Here is a 15,791-nt window from a genome sequence, read left to right as displayed (position 1 = left end):
TCATCAGAAACAGGGGCTGGAAGCAGGTACCTTCCATGGAGAATTCTACATCCAGTTAAATGATTCTTCAAACATGAAAGTGAAACAAAGACATTTTCAGATAAACACAAGTTGAGAGAATTTATTGCCAGGAGACCTTCACTACAAAAAGTGCTAAAGGAAGTTCTTTAGGCTGCAAGGAAATGACCCATTTGGAAACTTGGCTTGATAGGAAAAAACGAAGAGTTCTAGAAATAGTGAAAGTGGATAAATAGAAAACACTGTATATTTTTAATTTTTCTAATTTCAATAAAAAAACAACAGATCACTTGAAGTAAAAATGATAAGATTGTCTTGTGGGCTTTATACTGTATGTAGGTATAAATGATATGAAAATAGCAGCACAAAGGAGGGAAGCAAAATGGAATTATACTGCTGCAAGTGTCCTACATTTTAGGTGAAGTGATACCTGGTCTAAATAGACCAACATAAATTAGAGATGCATAATCTCTGTAATCCTTAGAGCTAAAAATCCAATAGAGTAATTAGATACTAAAAAATATGCAATTAGCAAAAAAAAAGTGGGAAAAGAGAGACAGGAATGAAAAATAATACAAATAGAAAACCAATAGACTGATGCTAACAACGACATGAAGCTCAAAAACCTTATTCATCTGAAGAAAAAAAAAAGCCAAACACAAAAGAGGACATGTTCTCTTAAATAAAAAGTTCAATATTAGGCAAGCCTGGTTTAATGATGACAGACATGAGAACAGCGGTTGCTTATGACAGGTGGCGATTCCCTGGGAAAAGGCAGGAGAAAGAAAGCTTTGTGAGTGATAGAATTTATTGTTTGAGGTGCTGGGTTACATGGGAGTATACGTTGATCAAAATTCATAGAACTGCACACTTGTGACCTGTGCATTGGCCGTGTGCACATTTTACAGCAATAAAAAACTCAAATCCAGCTCTCGAGGGGCCTCAGTTTAGACTCTGATCAGGAGAGGGCGCTCTGAGTCCAGCAACGGGCTTTGGGCCGCGACTACTTTGGGATGCAAATCAGATCAGCCGCGGTCTCGAGCGCGGATCTCGCGCTCCCCAGCACGGCTCCCCCGAGACCCTATTTCCCGCCCCACGGCCTCACCGGCTCGCCGGTTTCACCCGCCGCACTCTGCTTTCCGCCCAGATGCGGCGCGTAGCGAATGACCGTGGTATTCGCCGCAGCGCTTCCGCGGAATACAGATGGGCACCCCGGGGGTACCTGCGCCCCCGAGGCGTCCCTGCGCCCCCACGCCCTTCGCGTGTAAAGATGCGGTCGCTCTAAAATCCGCAGTAGGAACGTCATGGAAACTTCCAAGGTGCCCTCACCTTCCTTTTTGATCTTGCCTCGCTTTGGTGGCTGTGAAATATCCCCGCGCAAGGGCGCAGGGGAGGGTAGTGGCAGCGCGGGGGCGACCCGGGGAGCGGGCTGGGGGCGTTACCCAGGGGTACCGGACCCTGAAACACTCTCCTCCAGCCCCTCCCGCCGCGTCTGAACCCCTGAGGAAGCCAGCGAATGGCAGGGCCCCGAGCGGCCTCTGCGCCCTGCGCTACCCGCAGCCCCGGCATCTCGGGGACGCGGAGATGCCACTGCACCCCACGCGATGCCCGCGCTGGGCCGGTCCTTCAAGAGGCGTCTCGCGGGGTGGTAATGAAAGGTCACGACACAACACACCCGTGCTCCCAGGAAATGAAAAATGACACCCCCGAGCAGCCACGTGTGGAGCCCTGCGGACGCTGCCTGCGCTCGCGGGCGCCGCACCCGTGGGGAGGGGGGCGGGGAGGGGGCAACGAGCGGGTCCCCCGGGCCTCTGCCAGCCCCAGGCGCCGGGGTTGGGGGCTCCCAGGGGACCGACCCCCGCGAGGGGAGGCCTCGGCCGGCCCGCGCCACGCCCCCCCGCCAGCCCTCGCCGTCCGCTCCGCGTGTGCGCGGCGCGTCCCTCAGTTTCCCCGGTGCGGGGGGTCCCCGGGCTCGCCGGCCCCAGCCCGAGGCGGGTTAGCGAGTCGCAGGCTGGGGCCCCGCGGGCGCTGAGACTCCCGGCCCTCGCCTCGGGTCGCGAAGGGCGGCCGCCGGCCGGGGTGGGTGGGGACGGTCCTACAAGGGCTGGCAGGCCAGGTCTGCGAGAACAAAGGGCGGGGGAGGCCCCGGCGTGTCCGTGGCCTCGCTCGGGACTCGGTCCCTCCACGCGGCGTTTCCGAGGCCGCAGGGCCGCCTGGGCGCGGGGAGGCAGCGGGGGGCCGGGGGCGCGGCCCAGCCCCGCGGCGCGCCCCGCTCCCTCCCGCGGCGCCCCGGCGGCCGGCGCGCGCCGCCGGCGTTCATTAGCGCCCTGGCCGCGGGCCACTCGGCGGCCGTCTCCCGGCAGGGACGGAGATTTACGACCCCCCCGCCCCCCGCCCCCCGCCTGGCGGTGGCAGCGGCAGCGCCATAAAATGGAGCCGGGCCGGCGCGGCGGCGGGCGGGCGAGGGGCGCGGCGGCGGGGGGCGCCCGGGCCGCGGGGCCGCCCTCCGCGAGGCTCCCCCGCGCGCCCTGACCGCGGACGCCGCCGCCAGCCGGAGCCGCCCCCCGCGCTGCCCTGCGTGGCTGTCAGCGGCGCGGGGAGACGGATATTGGCTCCGCGGGCCCGAGGCTCCTCCCCGAGCCCGGAGCTTGGTATTTGGGGAGAATTTCTCCCAAGTCAGTTGGAAGCTCGCGGAGGAGCCGAGCGCCCGCCGCCCGCAGCTGCCGCGCGCGGGGCTCCGCGGCTCCGGGGCCGGGACATGCTGCGCCTCCGGGGCCGGCCGTGAGCGCGGAGCTGCGGCGGGGAGGCCGAGGGCCCCAGCCGGGGAGCAGCGCCCACCCGCCCGGAGATTGGAGCCGGCGCCCGCCCGGGGGCCCCTTCCTCTGCCCCCTCCCCGCCGGGAGTGCTGGGAGTGCGGGCGCCGCGCTCGCCCGCCGCGGGGGCGCCTGGCCGCCGGGAGGACCTCTTGGATGCGGCCTTGGCGGAGCGGCACGAAGCCCTCCCCGCGGACGTCGCCATGAATTCGGTGGCCGGGACCAAGGAGAGGCTCGCCGTCTCGCCCAGGGGCAAGAAATACGCGGTAAGTGGGCCCCGGCCTCCCGCCACGCCCCCGGCTCGGGGCCCGCGCGCCGCGCCCGCAGCTCGGCTCCCGCGCCGGGGCCTGGCGGTGGCGACCGGCGAGGGCGAGCGCCGCGGCCGCCGCGACCCCCCGCGGGCCCGGGACCTCCCCGGGCTGCCCTGCCAGCCTCGCCCGCACCCGTAACTTTTGAGGCATTCCTGCACTTGGAGGCACAGTTGCGCGGGCCCGGGAGTCCCCCCCACCCGGTGCTCCCCTCTTCCTCGCCTCGAGTCCCCGGGGGCCGGAGCACCGCCCGCTGCGCACCTCGGTCCGGAGGGCTGCGCCTGTGACACGAGACCCGGCGCCCCGCTGCCCTGGGAGGGGGTCTCCCGGGATCCCGTCCCGGGTGGGCGCGGGGCTCGGGAGCCCAGGGGAGCCGGACCTCGGGGTCCCTCCGGAATCCATTTAGCCCCCCGCCCCTGCGAGCCCCTCTCCCAGGTCCTGGGAGTCCGTCGGCGCCGGAAGCCGGCGCGGGGCGTGCCCGGGGTGGGCTGGGGTGCCCCTGGGGACGGTCCCCGGGCTTGGGTGGTCGGCTCGGCCGCAGCCCCGCAGCGGGCGGAGGGGCGCCGGGCGGCCCAGCTGCCCGTGCGACCCGTGCGTCTCCCCGCAGGTGACCGACGTCTGCTCGCCGCCCAAGCCCGCCGCGCCCTTCTCGGCCGAGAGCTGGTTCCGCCAAGCCTGCGAGGACCCGCGCGCCGGCGGCCGCCCCCCGCCCGAGGGCGCGGGCTCGGCGCTGGGCTCGTCCGGGACGCCGTCGCCCGGCTCGGGCACCTCGTCGCCCGGCTCCTTCGCGGGCTCCCCGGGCCCCGCGTCGCCGGGCATCGGCACCAGCTCGCCGGGCTCCCTCGGCGGCTCCCCGGGCTTCGGCACCGGCTCGCCCGGCTCCGGCAGCGGCGGCGGCTCGTCCCCCGGCTCGGACCGCGGCGCCTGGTGCGAGAACTGCAGCGGCCGCCTGGCGGAGCTCAAGAGGCAGGCGCTGCGCCTGCTGCTGCCCCGGCCCGGCCCCGGCAAGGTGAGCGCGCCCCGCCGCCCCCGGGCCCCTCCCTGGGCAGTCCCGCCCCCGGTGCGCCCCAGGCTGGCCCCTGTGCCGCGCGCCCCGCGGGCCCTTCCCTCTCCCCGCCACTCGATGCCTGTCCCAGCCCCCACCCGTCATCCTGTAGAGTGTCGCCGGAGGCTGCAGCAGCAGCCCAGGTCCAGGGCTGGCAGCTCCCGGGGCCCCTCGGCGGCTCTCCTTCCTGGGGTGGCAGAGAGTCCCGCACGCCCCGCGTGTCCCCGGGAAGGGCTGCGCCCTGGAGCCGCTCTCACCTGGCGGGCGCCCTCAGCCCGGCGGGGCCCCGAGAGGGAAACAATGCGGTTTATTTGCACGGCTGGGCCCAGGGACTATCAGATGATAATATTTACTCTGCCCCTTCAAAGAGTTTTTATCGGGGGTGGAGGGAGAGAAGTATCAAGACAACCGCGAATTGCTTTGGCGGTTTCGGGCACTGTTTGTTCCCTGGCATTTTCCGGTTTATGTTTCTGTTACTTTTGAAATGAAACGCTGTGATTTCGAGAAGGGGAGCTGAGGAAAAACCGCACCTGCTCGTCCAGATACACACACGGATGTTTCCTGTGCAAGGGTTAAGTTAAACCGGCACCCACAGACTTTGTAAAATTTGAAATGTGGAAAATTACCACGGCGAGAATTGGTTTTATGAACCCAGAATTTATCTCACGAGTAATTAACTCCTGGGATCGTTGTCAGTGCGCGGTATTTGGAGTTTGGTAATTCGTTGGTCAGGACATCCTGAGAATAAATGTCAGAATCTAAAAGCTCATTTCACCCTTGAATGCTACATCTTCCAATTTAACAGTTTCTTCACTCAGATTTAGCTGCTCTTCAGAGCATTCATCCAGTATTTATGGATTGACATCCGAGACCCGCAGTTGGTCCAGCAGTGAAAAGAACGAGCCAGTCCTTGTCCACATGGAGTTTATACTCAGGGAGGAGACAAGGTGAACGGGGAATGCGTAATTCACCGTTTCAGACGCGTTTGTTTTAGGCGCTGTGGAGGAGACGTGCTGTGACACTGTATAATGAGACTGAGCTATCTGATAAAGATATGAAGAGCCTTCATTCCGAAAGATACAAAATCTGATATTTGGCAAACCTAGTAAGTTGCACCCACCAGATTATTGTAGAGCATTAGTGGAGCACTGTTCTTAGAAGGGGTTTTTGTGCCATTGTTTGAGTGCTCCTTTGTGCACAGAGGTAAATCAAAATCTACTCTTTATAAACTAGGAGGGTGTGCGGAGGAAAATGATCTGTGGGAAGGAGAAATAAACGTTGGCACTTAGATGCCTCCGTCATGTTTTATGGACAAACCGGACTTTCGTTTTTGTTGGAAAAGCCTGGAAAATTCACGAAGAATGTTTAGGAGGCAGTTCAATATGTTTACCCGTTTTATTTACGCTATGAGATACAAGCGAATTGGGAAACTGATGAGAATGCCAGAGTGAGGGGAGCGCTGCAGGAGAAGGAACCCGCAGTGGTGCATGTCCAGAGAAGAGCTGCCCGTCCGCGAATCTGGAGGGGCCACAGGGGCCCGAGTTTTCTAGGCGACGCGGCACTGGGGGCCTGGCATTGGCACAGGGGAGTGTACAGGCTTAACCAGGAAGGAGGGTGCTTTGGATCAGTTTATTGTTAGTAATGACCACGATTTTAACTAGAAATTCTCCTTCTGCATGTTCCTGGGAAGAATAATTTTAAGTTCTTCTACGAGAAATTATGCCACCAGGTTAGGCATAATTTCCTTTACACCTTTAAAGTTTACAACATTTCAACCCAATCAGCGCCCCGTGTTCTGTACCCTTGTAACTCTGAGAAAAGGTCTGTCTTCTTCCCAGAGTTGGATTTGTGAGGAGACTGTGGGCCTCTGTGGCTGTCTAGCAGGAAGGAGTTAAGTTTCATTAGGAAAAGGGATTTAACTCTCACTCCAACGTGCATTTCACCCTGGAGAGTAAGATTCAGGAGGAGAAAGATGAGTTTTTGAGGAGTAATTAGCAAATATCGTCTTTGTAATTCATTGAAGATGCTGGAGTGTATTTGGGGCATGTTTTCTTCAGTAGAGTGTGAACTGTAGCCAGAGGGAGGGAAAAGCCTCCTCTGCAGGCCTCTAGAAGGCCAGGCAGGAGACGAGCACATCCAGAGTTCGTTAGCACGGACTTGGTGTTGTCCTGTCTCCACCGCTGGTTTACTTAGTGACCTCGAGTACACCGGTTTTCTTCTCTATAATTTTAACTTTCCTATTAAGTTATGGAAACAAAATGACTCAAACTCTGTTAGAATGTTGTAAAAATTATTTAACATGAGATTTTGAAAAGGGCTTCTGTTCTTTAGAGAAAGATGTGAGGATCAATAAAAAAAATTTGAAAGAAAAGGAGAAAAACCAAAAGATGTGAGCTTCAATGATTTAATTAGATAATATTCTGCTAGAGTTTATGTCTTATAGAATTTAGGGGTTTTCTTACAACGCATTAGCCCCTTTCTCTCCTAATTTTGTCAGTGTGCTTCCCAAATGCCATACTGCTGTAGGGGTTCCCACTCGATCCCCATCGGTGAGGTGGGAAGCCCTGCTGAATTCCCCCAGTTTGTGTCTGAGACGCTGGTTCAGGAAGAGGGGGACGTGCTGGAGGCCCGCGGAGGGGAGGTGCAAGGAGGGGGGAGTGCTGGAGGTGAGCAGGGGTGAAGTGGGGGGGGGGTGGAGACCGTGCAGGGGCGCCTGGCTGAGGAGGGGGGAGGTGCCTGGGTGCGGCCAGGAGTCTGGGTGCGCGCTGCGCGGCCTCACCGCCAGCCTGGTGAGGGCTCCTGGGTGGTGGTGCCGGGTCCTCTGAGGCAGGAGCAGGAGGACACGGGGCTGGAGCAGGGCTAGAGCGGGGCGTGCACCTGCAGGCTTGGTTTTCCTTCTCTGGAGAGGTTTTAAGGAAAAGCACAGCCCCTGTTGGCTGTTCGGGAACCTGGCCGTGGATCTGGCCGTGGCCCTGGCCGTGGATCTGGCCGTGGACATGACTGTGGCCCTGGCTTCAGCCTCGGGAGCTCACCTGCCAGGGGAGATGCCTGCGGCCGTAAACCATCCTCCGCCAGTAAAAAAGTACTTACTGGTTTATAGCCTTTCTTTCTGTGCTGCTAAGTGGAAGTGGTCAGACCAGACAAAGAATGTGGGACTGTAAAGTTTGGGGGTTTAAATGAAAATGGCCCTTTCGGCTGTGCTGCTGCAGTGTGTAAACAGAAAACACCTCCCAGCCAGCGCAGGAGGGGCTCCCCGTTTATACCAGTGCCGGCCCCAGGGGCCAGGGTGTGAACCCCTCATTTTCGGGCTACCCTGGGCCGGTCTGCCTGCGGTGAGGTGCAGGTCCTACCGGGAAAGAAATCAGCACAAAGGACTTCCCTGGAGGAAGCAGGAATGCTCAGGTTGGCAGGCGTGGATCAGATACCTGCTCATTTACATGTCAATACAAAGCAAAATCTTTTTTCATGTTTAAAAAAGTCCCATAGTCTGGGTCCACCTGTGCCCCAGAAATATCAGGAAGATGAGCCAGCCCCGCTGAGAAGAGTGGCCCGAAAGCAGAGCAGAGAAAGGAACGCGTCCTTCGGGGAGCACACAGCCCGCCGGCGCTCTAGATAGCCGGCGCCCGGGGAGCCCTAGCTTCGGGCAGGGAACCACAGACACAGGTTTCTATATTTTCCTGGCTCCAGAACGGGCAGGAAAAAATATCCAGAAGGTCCTTCATAAGCCATCGCTAGACGCTTTACAAACAGGGAACCTCGGTGTGCATTTTAAATCTACATTACTTACGAGAGAATTCTAGTGGAAACTTTTCTCCCCCCACGAACACACGGCTATTTTCAAAAAGCTTCCTTTGAGTTCTGACGTATCTCCTTGTTCTCGGAGATACTCGTGATTTAGTTTTTTGCCATTTCAGAAGTATTTTAGATAAAGGGTTGCCTAACAGATGAGGTCACTGATGAGGAAGGTCTGTAGCCTTTGCCGCTGGGAAATCCCTGAGATCTTTTGAGTTCAGGGAAACGTCCCCGAGAGGCCTGTGTGCGAGCTGGGCGCGTCGGCCTTTCCTTCCAGCGGCTTCTCCGCCGTGCGCAAGCAAGGCCCGTCTCGATGTGCCTTCGTCCCCTCTGCCGGCATCCCTGGCCGGGGACCCTTCACGCTCCCTGCTGACTGGATTGCTGCATTAGGGACGTGGTGCTCATGAGGCTGAGGCTGGAAATTTTGCTGGCTTTTAGAAGGATAAAGCCAGTTAAAATCCAGGCGGCGCCACCTGCTCTCTGGCATTACATCATGCTCTCCATCGCTCATCACAGGAGGACAGTGGCGATGATGACAAGCAGCCAGCGGTTACAGCCTCGTGTGCCGGGTGCTGTCGGTCTGTCCAGACGTGCACACACACACACTTACTAAGGTACATGTTTCTCCACTTACTGAGGCACACACAGCCGCGTGATGCCTGCTCACATACGTGTACACACATGATGTCTCACATGACCAAACGAAGATGGCCCTGATTTCTTTTCTTCACCGGAATTCCAGGTGTTTGGAACAAATGCAAGGAGCAGAGACGTCCAGGCACTTCCCCCAGGAGTGGCCAGGGCCCCTCGCGTGTCACCGAGGGGGAGACCCCTGCTCGGGAGAGGTGGTGGTGGGGGTCTTGCCTGGCTCTCGAAGGCTAACTCTGCCCCGGGGGTGGGGACGGGAAACACCCGAGGGGCTGTGAGGATTCCCAGCTGAGCAGTCTTCTTGGCTGGCAGGTGATGGGTTGGGGTGGGGAAAGGGCCTCCTCCTGTTTATATTCCCTCCCTTGAGGCTGTAGCTGGCCATGGGGCAGGACACCCCGGCCCGTGGGGCAGGACACCCCGGCCCGTGGGACAGGACACCCCGCCGGGGCGCCTGCCCGGCCTCTGGGAGAAGAGCGCGCAGGTGCGCAGGCCTGAGCCGTGGGCAGAGCTGCCGGCTCCTCTGCCCTGCGCCGGGGACGGAGGGTGGCTGGGTGGGCAGGGGGCACGGTGTCTTCAGGAATAGAGGCTACTTTCCTGGCTGCTGCTGCCTTGAGCTACAGGGTGGTTTCGGGGCCTCTGTTTTCTCCCTCCCTCACCTCCTGTGGGCGCTTGCTCTGGTCGGGAGCTCCGTTTAGAGTGGGCTCCTGCCGCTTTCACGCTTGTGCCCCCCAGTCTGAGATGGCTTGTCTTAAGGTACAGTTGTCAAGGCGCAAAAGGTGCCAGAGTACCCACGTGCTCCTGGGTTGCTCTTGGGTTCTTTATCAAAATGGCAAATCAGTTGGTATCCGTTTTTCTATTTGCTGTTGTCTCTGGGATTTTGAGTCCTGATTAGAAAGGTGTCTGCCTACCGGTGAAGGGTAAAGGAACTCATCTGGTTTTGAGTATTTATATTGTTCCCTTTTTCCATTTATACCTCTCATCCATTGGACAGTTATTTTGGTATATAACAAAAGGTGTAGATGAATTGTATCTTTTTCCAAATGTCTCTCCAGTTGTCCCCAAACCATTTATTAAAATATCCATCTTCCCCACTGATTTCAGATGCCACCTTTATCATAAGCCATGAATCCGTTTGTCCTTGGCTCTATTTCTGGACTTTCTATTCTGTTCTGTAACCTGCCTTTGTGTGCCAGTTCCACACTGTTTTAGTTATAGAGGCTTCGCAGTATGTTTTACCATTGGCAGGGCTAGCTCCTTCCCACCCAAGCAGTGCCATTCTGGCTGTTCTTTCCTGACTAGTTATTTTCCCATATGAACTTCCAAGTCAGCTTGCCTAAAAATAATTTTAACTGGGATCATGTTACGTTTACAGCTTTATCAGGGGAAAATTGGTACCTTTAAGATGTCTACTCTTTCCCAAGAACATGAAATGTCTTTGCATTAGAATAAGTCTACTTTTCAGCAGTTTTTCCTCATATAGGCCATGTACATTTCTTGTTAAATATATTTTTAGGTATTATATCTTTTGTAGCTATTATGAATGGGATCTTCTTTTTCCATCAGCTCCTTTTATTGATAATATTTGTATGTATAAAGGATGTTTATGTGTACAATAATTTTATATCCTATTGCCTTATTAAATTCTACTAGGGTACTCATTAGTTCTTTTAACTGGTATTCTTGGGCTTTCTAAAGAATTTATCTTCTACAAATCAAAATATTATTACTCTCTTCTTTTACTATTTTTACGCATCTAAGTATTTTTCTCTTTTCTGTTTCATTGCTTAATACCTCCATAATAAATAGTAGTGATGTAGTAGGCAAGTATGTAGTTTTTCCCAGTAAGTAAGATGTCTTTTTTTTTTTTCCTTTCCTCCCCCTCCCCTGCCCTGCTGTTTTTGCTGTCTGTGTCGATTCACTGTGTGATTCTGTGTCTATTTCTCTTTTTGTCTTCTCTTCTCATCTTTCTCCTCTAGGATTCACCGGGATTTGATTCTGGGGACCTTTGATGTGGAGAGAGGTTCCCTGTCAATTGCACCACCTCAGTTCCTGGTCTCTGCTTTGCTTTCCCTTGACTCTCCCCTTCGTCTCTCTTTTGTTGTGTTGACTCACTTGGATGGGCACTGGCTTGCCACATGGGCACGCCTTTAACAGGAGACCCAGGGATTGAACCCGGGTCCTCCCATATGGTAGGCGGGAGCCCAATCACCTGAGCCACATCCACTTTCCAGTAAGATGACTTTTGAACTGAGGTCTCTATTTTTAAAAGTTAAGGAAGTAACCATTAGTTCCTATGGTACTTAGTGGAATTTTTTTTTTTTTTTTTGGTCAGGAATGGGTGCTGTATTTTGCCAAATATCTTTTTAGCTTTTAGGGAAATGATCATCTGATTTTCCTCCTAGGTCTATTAATATTATGTATTATAACTGATTTTCAATGTTAAACCATCCTTGCATGCCCATAATAAACCCCATTTTATCATGATGTATTTTTAAAATATGCTGCTCAGTTTTCTAATATTTTATTTAATGCTTTTGCTCTGATATTCATGAGCCAATAAGCAAGTTTGAGTCCCTCTCATGTACCAGCTACGGTCCTGTGTCACATTGTAACCAAGATATGAAAAGGACAACAATTCATGGCCTAGAACAACTTACAGTCCAGAGTAGAGCCAGACAAGAGGCCAAAGAATTAGAGTACTTAAGTGCTAGAACAGAGGCACACAGGCTGCTTGAGAGCACAAGGAGGGCATGCTCTCAAGCTGGGTTTTGAAGGGTGAGTAGGAGTTCAGCATATGACATGGCAGAGGGAATGGCAGGCATAAGGCAAAAGGAGTGCTACAAGCTCAGGATGCTTGGGGAGCTAAAGTGGTGGTGACCAGCGCTCAGTGAGAGTCGGCGAGTGAGCGCTGGGGCGTGCGGGCTCAGGCACCTGACCTTGCTTCTGCAGGTGCTGGCAGCCCTGGAAGGGCTTTCGGGCGTGTGCCTTTCCAAAGACGCTGGCGGAGAGGAGGATGGTGGGAGAGTGGTGTCGGGGTGGCCCCTGGCAGTGGCTTGTGTGAAAGGCGACTGGCCCGAACCAGGCGGGAGGCAGGTGGATGGCGCACCTGGATGCGCACCTGGAATCCCCACGGTGGGGGCAGCCCGGCCGGGGCAGGAGGGCGAGGGGGACGGGAGCTTCTGGGTGCCTGCCCAGGGCTGGTGCGTGTCGGGGCTGCCCTTGCTGGGATGGAACGCGGCAGGGGGGTGTCGGCCGCCGCGGGTGAAGAGGCGGGGTGCTGGGGGTGCAGTGTCTGTGGGGTCCCGTCTGGGCTGCTGGGACAGGCTGAGGGCTGGAGGCCCGGAGCTGGGAGCTGCCCGCCTGCAGGAGGCCGTGGAACCTGCCGTCGGGGTGAGCTCTCCGCGGAGCACCCAGGGGAGAGCAGACGCTGGAGAAGGAGCCGCCGCGCAGCCAGGGTAGAACGAGGAGGGCAAGCCCCCCGAAGCGGGAGGAAACCAGGAGAAGGCGTGTCGTGGGGACGGCGGGGCAAAGGGACGAATCAAATCCCCTACGTGGGGGACACCCCTGCGTGGCACGGCACTTCTTGCGCGCATCAGCACTGCGCATGGCCAGCTCCACACGGGTCAAGGAGGCCCGGGGTTTGAACCGTGGACCTCCCATGTGGTAGACAGACGCCCTAACCACTGGGCCAAGTCCGCCACCCACTCTAAATTTTATAAAAGGTCTCCCCTCCCCTCCCCCTCTCTTCTCCTCTCTTCTCCTCTCTTTCCTCCCTCTCTTCTCTCTCTTTTCCTCTCCCTCCCTCCTTCCCTCCTTCCCCTGAAGAATGACCCCAAAATGCCGAAGGAGCAGCAGAGCAAAGGGAACCATTCACACCCCCTTTCTCTTTCTTTTCCTCCAAGTGAACCCAGCCTTTCCGGCTTCATCTTCCCTGGTCGGGGGAGCTCCACAGAAAATTTAAGTCGATGAAAACAGCCGCTCCTTTAGTTGCGAGGCCGTGCGTGTGATCAGATGCCGTGCGTGTGATCAGAACCTTCGTCGCCGTCCCGCCGCTGGCAGGGCCCCAGGAGCGGGGGGCGGGGGCTCTGCTGCAGGCGGGGACGTGTACCCCGGCGACCGCGTGGGCCGCTCCCAGCAGCACCCGGAGCTGGGGCTCCTCTGCCCCCAAGCCGGGTGTTCTTTCTCAGACGGTTTCCTTCGCAGCTCTGCTTTGCTGATTTCTTCGGGTGGTTCCCGCCAGACCCCCGGAGAAGTCTGCACGCAAACCCCGCGCCAGGCATTCTCGCACTTTTCTCAGCTCTCGGAGCTGGAGCTGGTCTGGGTGGGGATGGTTCTCGTAAACTCTCGCACATGAGAAAGGGTAAATGTTCCCGCTGCTGCTGCCAGGTTAAACAGCGCCAGCCCCGGGGGCGGGAGCACGTCTGGATGCATCTTCAGCGTCGTGGACCAGGGCACAGCTGAGGGGCTGTTTTCACCCGTCCTTTCTCCTTATTGCAGTGTCAGTTGTCGACCGTGGAAGTTCTCGGAAAAAGTTTAACCCTCTCCACAGGATGGATTTAAATCATTGGTTGTTCCTACACGCAAAATTTCTTTCTTTTTTATTTTGCTTAAAGCATGAACCGCAAGTAATAATCAGATCTGCTTTGTCACCGGAGCGCCGGGTGACATATGTCAACGTTTATTTTGATGATCCTTTGCCCAGTCTGAGGGATGGCTGGGGTTTGTAGCTGCTGATCCAGGATGGTCTGTGAGATGAGATGGGAGCTGTGGAGCCTGAGCGCTTCCTGCGGTGTGGCCTCCACGTTGCGTCAGCGGCAGCAGGCAGTTGCGCGGTCCTTCGAGACGCTGCATCTTGTTTATAGGGTTGGCTTTCTTTGGTGCTGTACCCGCCTCGTGCCTACCTGTAACGGGCTTCCCTGCAGCCAGAGGAGACTTAGGAACTGCGAGAGCCCGAACGACCGCCACGTACCACGACAGCCAGCCCACACCGCGGCGTGGCCTCGCCAAAGCTTAGCTGGACGAAGGACAGGGGGTCCGGCAGCCGCCTCCCCCCCCCCCGTGTTTAAACGCCCCGCTCGGGCCTGGCGCTCGCTCGAGGCGGCCTGCGGTCTGGAGCGGGCGTGCGTCCTGCGGACGGCAGCTGACGGCGGCCTCGACTGTCTCCCGGCCTTGCTGCGGGCTGGGGCCCCCGTGTCCTCGGCCAGGCCTGACACCGTGGCAGTGGGTGCCGAGGACAGGGGGGACGTAGAGGGCGGGCGAGGACTGCGGGAGGCGCAGCAGGTGGCTGGAGCTGCAGGGTCCGCCCTGGGGCCCGCCTCCCTGGCAGCCCGTTTGTCAGGAAGAGGCGTCCCTGGAGCGCCGTCAGGGCGCGCCGCCCTGGCCAGCCTGTCAGGGACCCCCGACTCCTTCCCGGTGCGTGAGTCTCTGCAGCTGGAGAGAGTGCCCTTGCGTCTAGGGGACCCTGCCCTGGCCCCCTAATTCCAGAGCGCAGCGCCCCACAAAATCCCAGGGGCCTGTCCCCAGTGGGACTTCCCGCCGCCAGGTGACCGCGCCTGTGTGCCCGCGGAGCCTGCGGCCGGGTCCTGGGTGGACGGATAGAAGGCTCCCTGTGCCCTGACAAAGCCATGTGGACATGCGTGGAGGTTTGGCCGTAGGAGGGTGGGCGAGGGTGTTGGAGGACCGGCACTGCCTGGACGAGGGGCTGCTCCTGGTTTCCCGTAAAGCCCCTGCCAGCTCCGCTGGGTACCCCGCAGGCCTCGGCGCAGCACGCCGCAGAGCCGTCGCTCTTAAAAAGCGGGCCACGCAGGCATGCTCCGGGTCTTTTCCCGCTCTGCTGGTGCGTCCTTCTCCCTGCTCCGTCCGGGGTCTGGGTAGAGCCACATCTGTGCAGCTGGTCCTTGCCTTTCCAATGCCCGTGATTTGGGTCGAATAGTCCTGTGCTTCGGTGTCGGGGTACAGCAGGAGACTGCTGCCGGCCCAGCCCGTGATGAGAGACGTAGCGCCCTCCCGGCCGACTCCACACGTCTGCTGGCCGCGAAGAGCTCCCCTGCCCCCAGCTCAAGTCCCTTTTTGTGTTTTAAGTGCACACGGTTCAGGGAGCACAGGTGCTGCAAGCAGGACCCCGTTCTTTCCTCACCAGCTGGGGCACAGCCCTTAGGCCTCAGGGGGGTCTCGCCGGCCACAGGAGAGCCGCCGGGCGCGGGGCTGCCACCTGCCACTCCTCCTTCCGCTGAGTCCTTCGCACATCCGGGTGGCAACACTGCAGCGTCCGGCAGCCAAGTCCTCCCACCTCAGAGGGTGTGGAGGAGGTACAGCAGACAGAGCAGAGGCTTTGCGTCCCCGGATAGTGCATCTCTTCTTGTTCTTTCCCCTGAATTTGTTCACGCGCTAAGTTGTGGGATTTCCAACAGGCCGTGTGTGCGCAACTTCGCGGGGCCCTGGAGGAAGCACGGTGGCTGCCAGCAGGTGGACGTCCGGTCTCAGGCTGCAGACTCTGTTCGGCCCAACCTTTGGGTGGCGGTCGAGGTGGCGGGTGGAGGGGGACGTGCAGTTGAGGGGGTGTGCGGCGGGAGGGTGGGGGCACTGGCAGGCGGGGTCTGCCGGGGCTCACGCGCGTTCTCTGCAGGGGGCGGCCGCTGTGGCACAAAGGCGCTCGCTTCCAGCATGGAAGGAAGGTGGTGGCTCCGTGGCCTTGGTGGCGGGGCGCGCATCCCTTCGCCTTTGGATAGATGCGCTGGTTCTTAGCGATTCTCCGGGGGCGGGAAGCAGACAGCAGAGAGGGGCCTGCGGGGCCCGCCCAGGGGCCCCGGGAAACCTCTGGCTTCGGCACCTGCCTGGGTTTGAACAGAACGTGCGGCGGTGGCCGTGCCCGGTGCATCCCTTCCGTGTTCGCAGCTCCCCGTTTTGGGCTCCACGTGGTGTCTGTGTTCCTGGTGGACAGTGAGCGTTCTTGGAATAAACGAGTTCTCCAAGGACTTCTGGCCTTTGGAAAACATCTCCCTCCTGCTGCTGCGTCGTGAATCACTCCCAAGGGTGAGGCAGGAGGGGGGTGACGAGGAGGGGCGCTAGCGGCTGCGGCGGGGGCCCTGCAGCCTGGGCTCGGCCCGGGGGGCCCCTGCTCTCCTCCGAGGGGTGCACGGTCCTTCGCCCTGCCAGGACTCGTCCAGT

General features: G+C 58.3%; 1 protein-coding gene across 1 annotated transcript in view; it reads left to right on the top strand.

Moving 5' to 3' along the window:
• Nucleotides 1-2,925: 2,925 nt before the first annotated feature.
• The window catches only part of KIF26B (kinesin family member 26B), a 468,194-nt gene continuing 455,328 nt past the window's right edge, over nt 2,926-15,791 (top strand). The window contains exons 1-2 of the mRNA XM_058309397.2: nt 2,926-3,097; nt 3,747-4,148. Of these exons, the coding sequence (XP_058165380.1) occupies nt 3,035-3,097; nt 3,747-4,148 (465 nt within the window). The 5' untranslated portion in view covers nt 2,926-3,034. The remainder of the gene's footprint in view (nt 3,098-3,746; nt 4,149-15,791) is intronic.

The sequence above is a fragment of the Dasypus novemcinctus genome, chromosome 13 (assembly GCF_030445035.2).
Source record: "Dasypus novemcinctus isolate mDasNov1 chromosome 13, mDasNov1.1.hap2, whole genome shotgun sequence".
NCBI lineage: Eukaryota > Metazoa > Chordata > Mammalia > Cingulata > Dasypodidae > Dasypus > Dasypus novemcinctus.
This window is presented reverse-complemented; position numbering and strand designations above follow the sequence as displayed.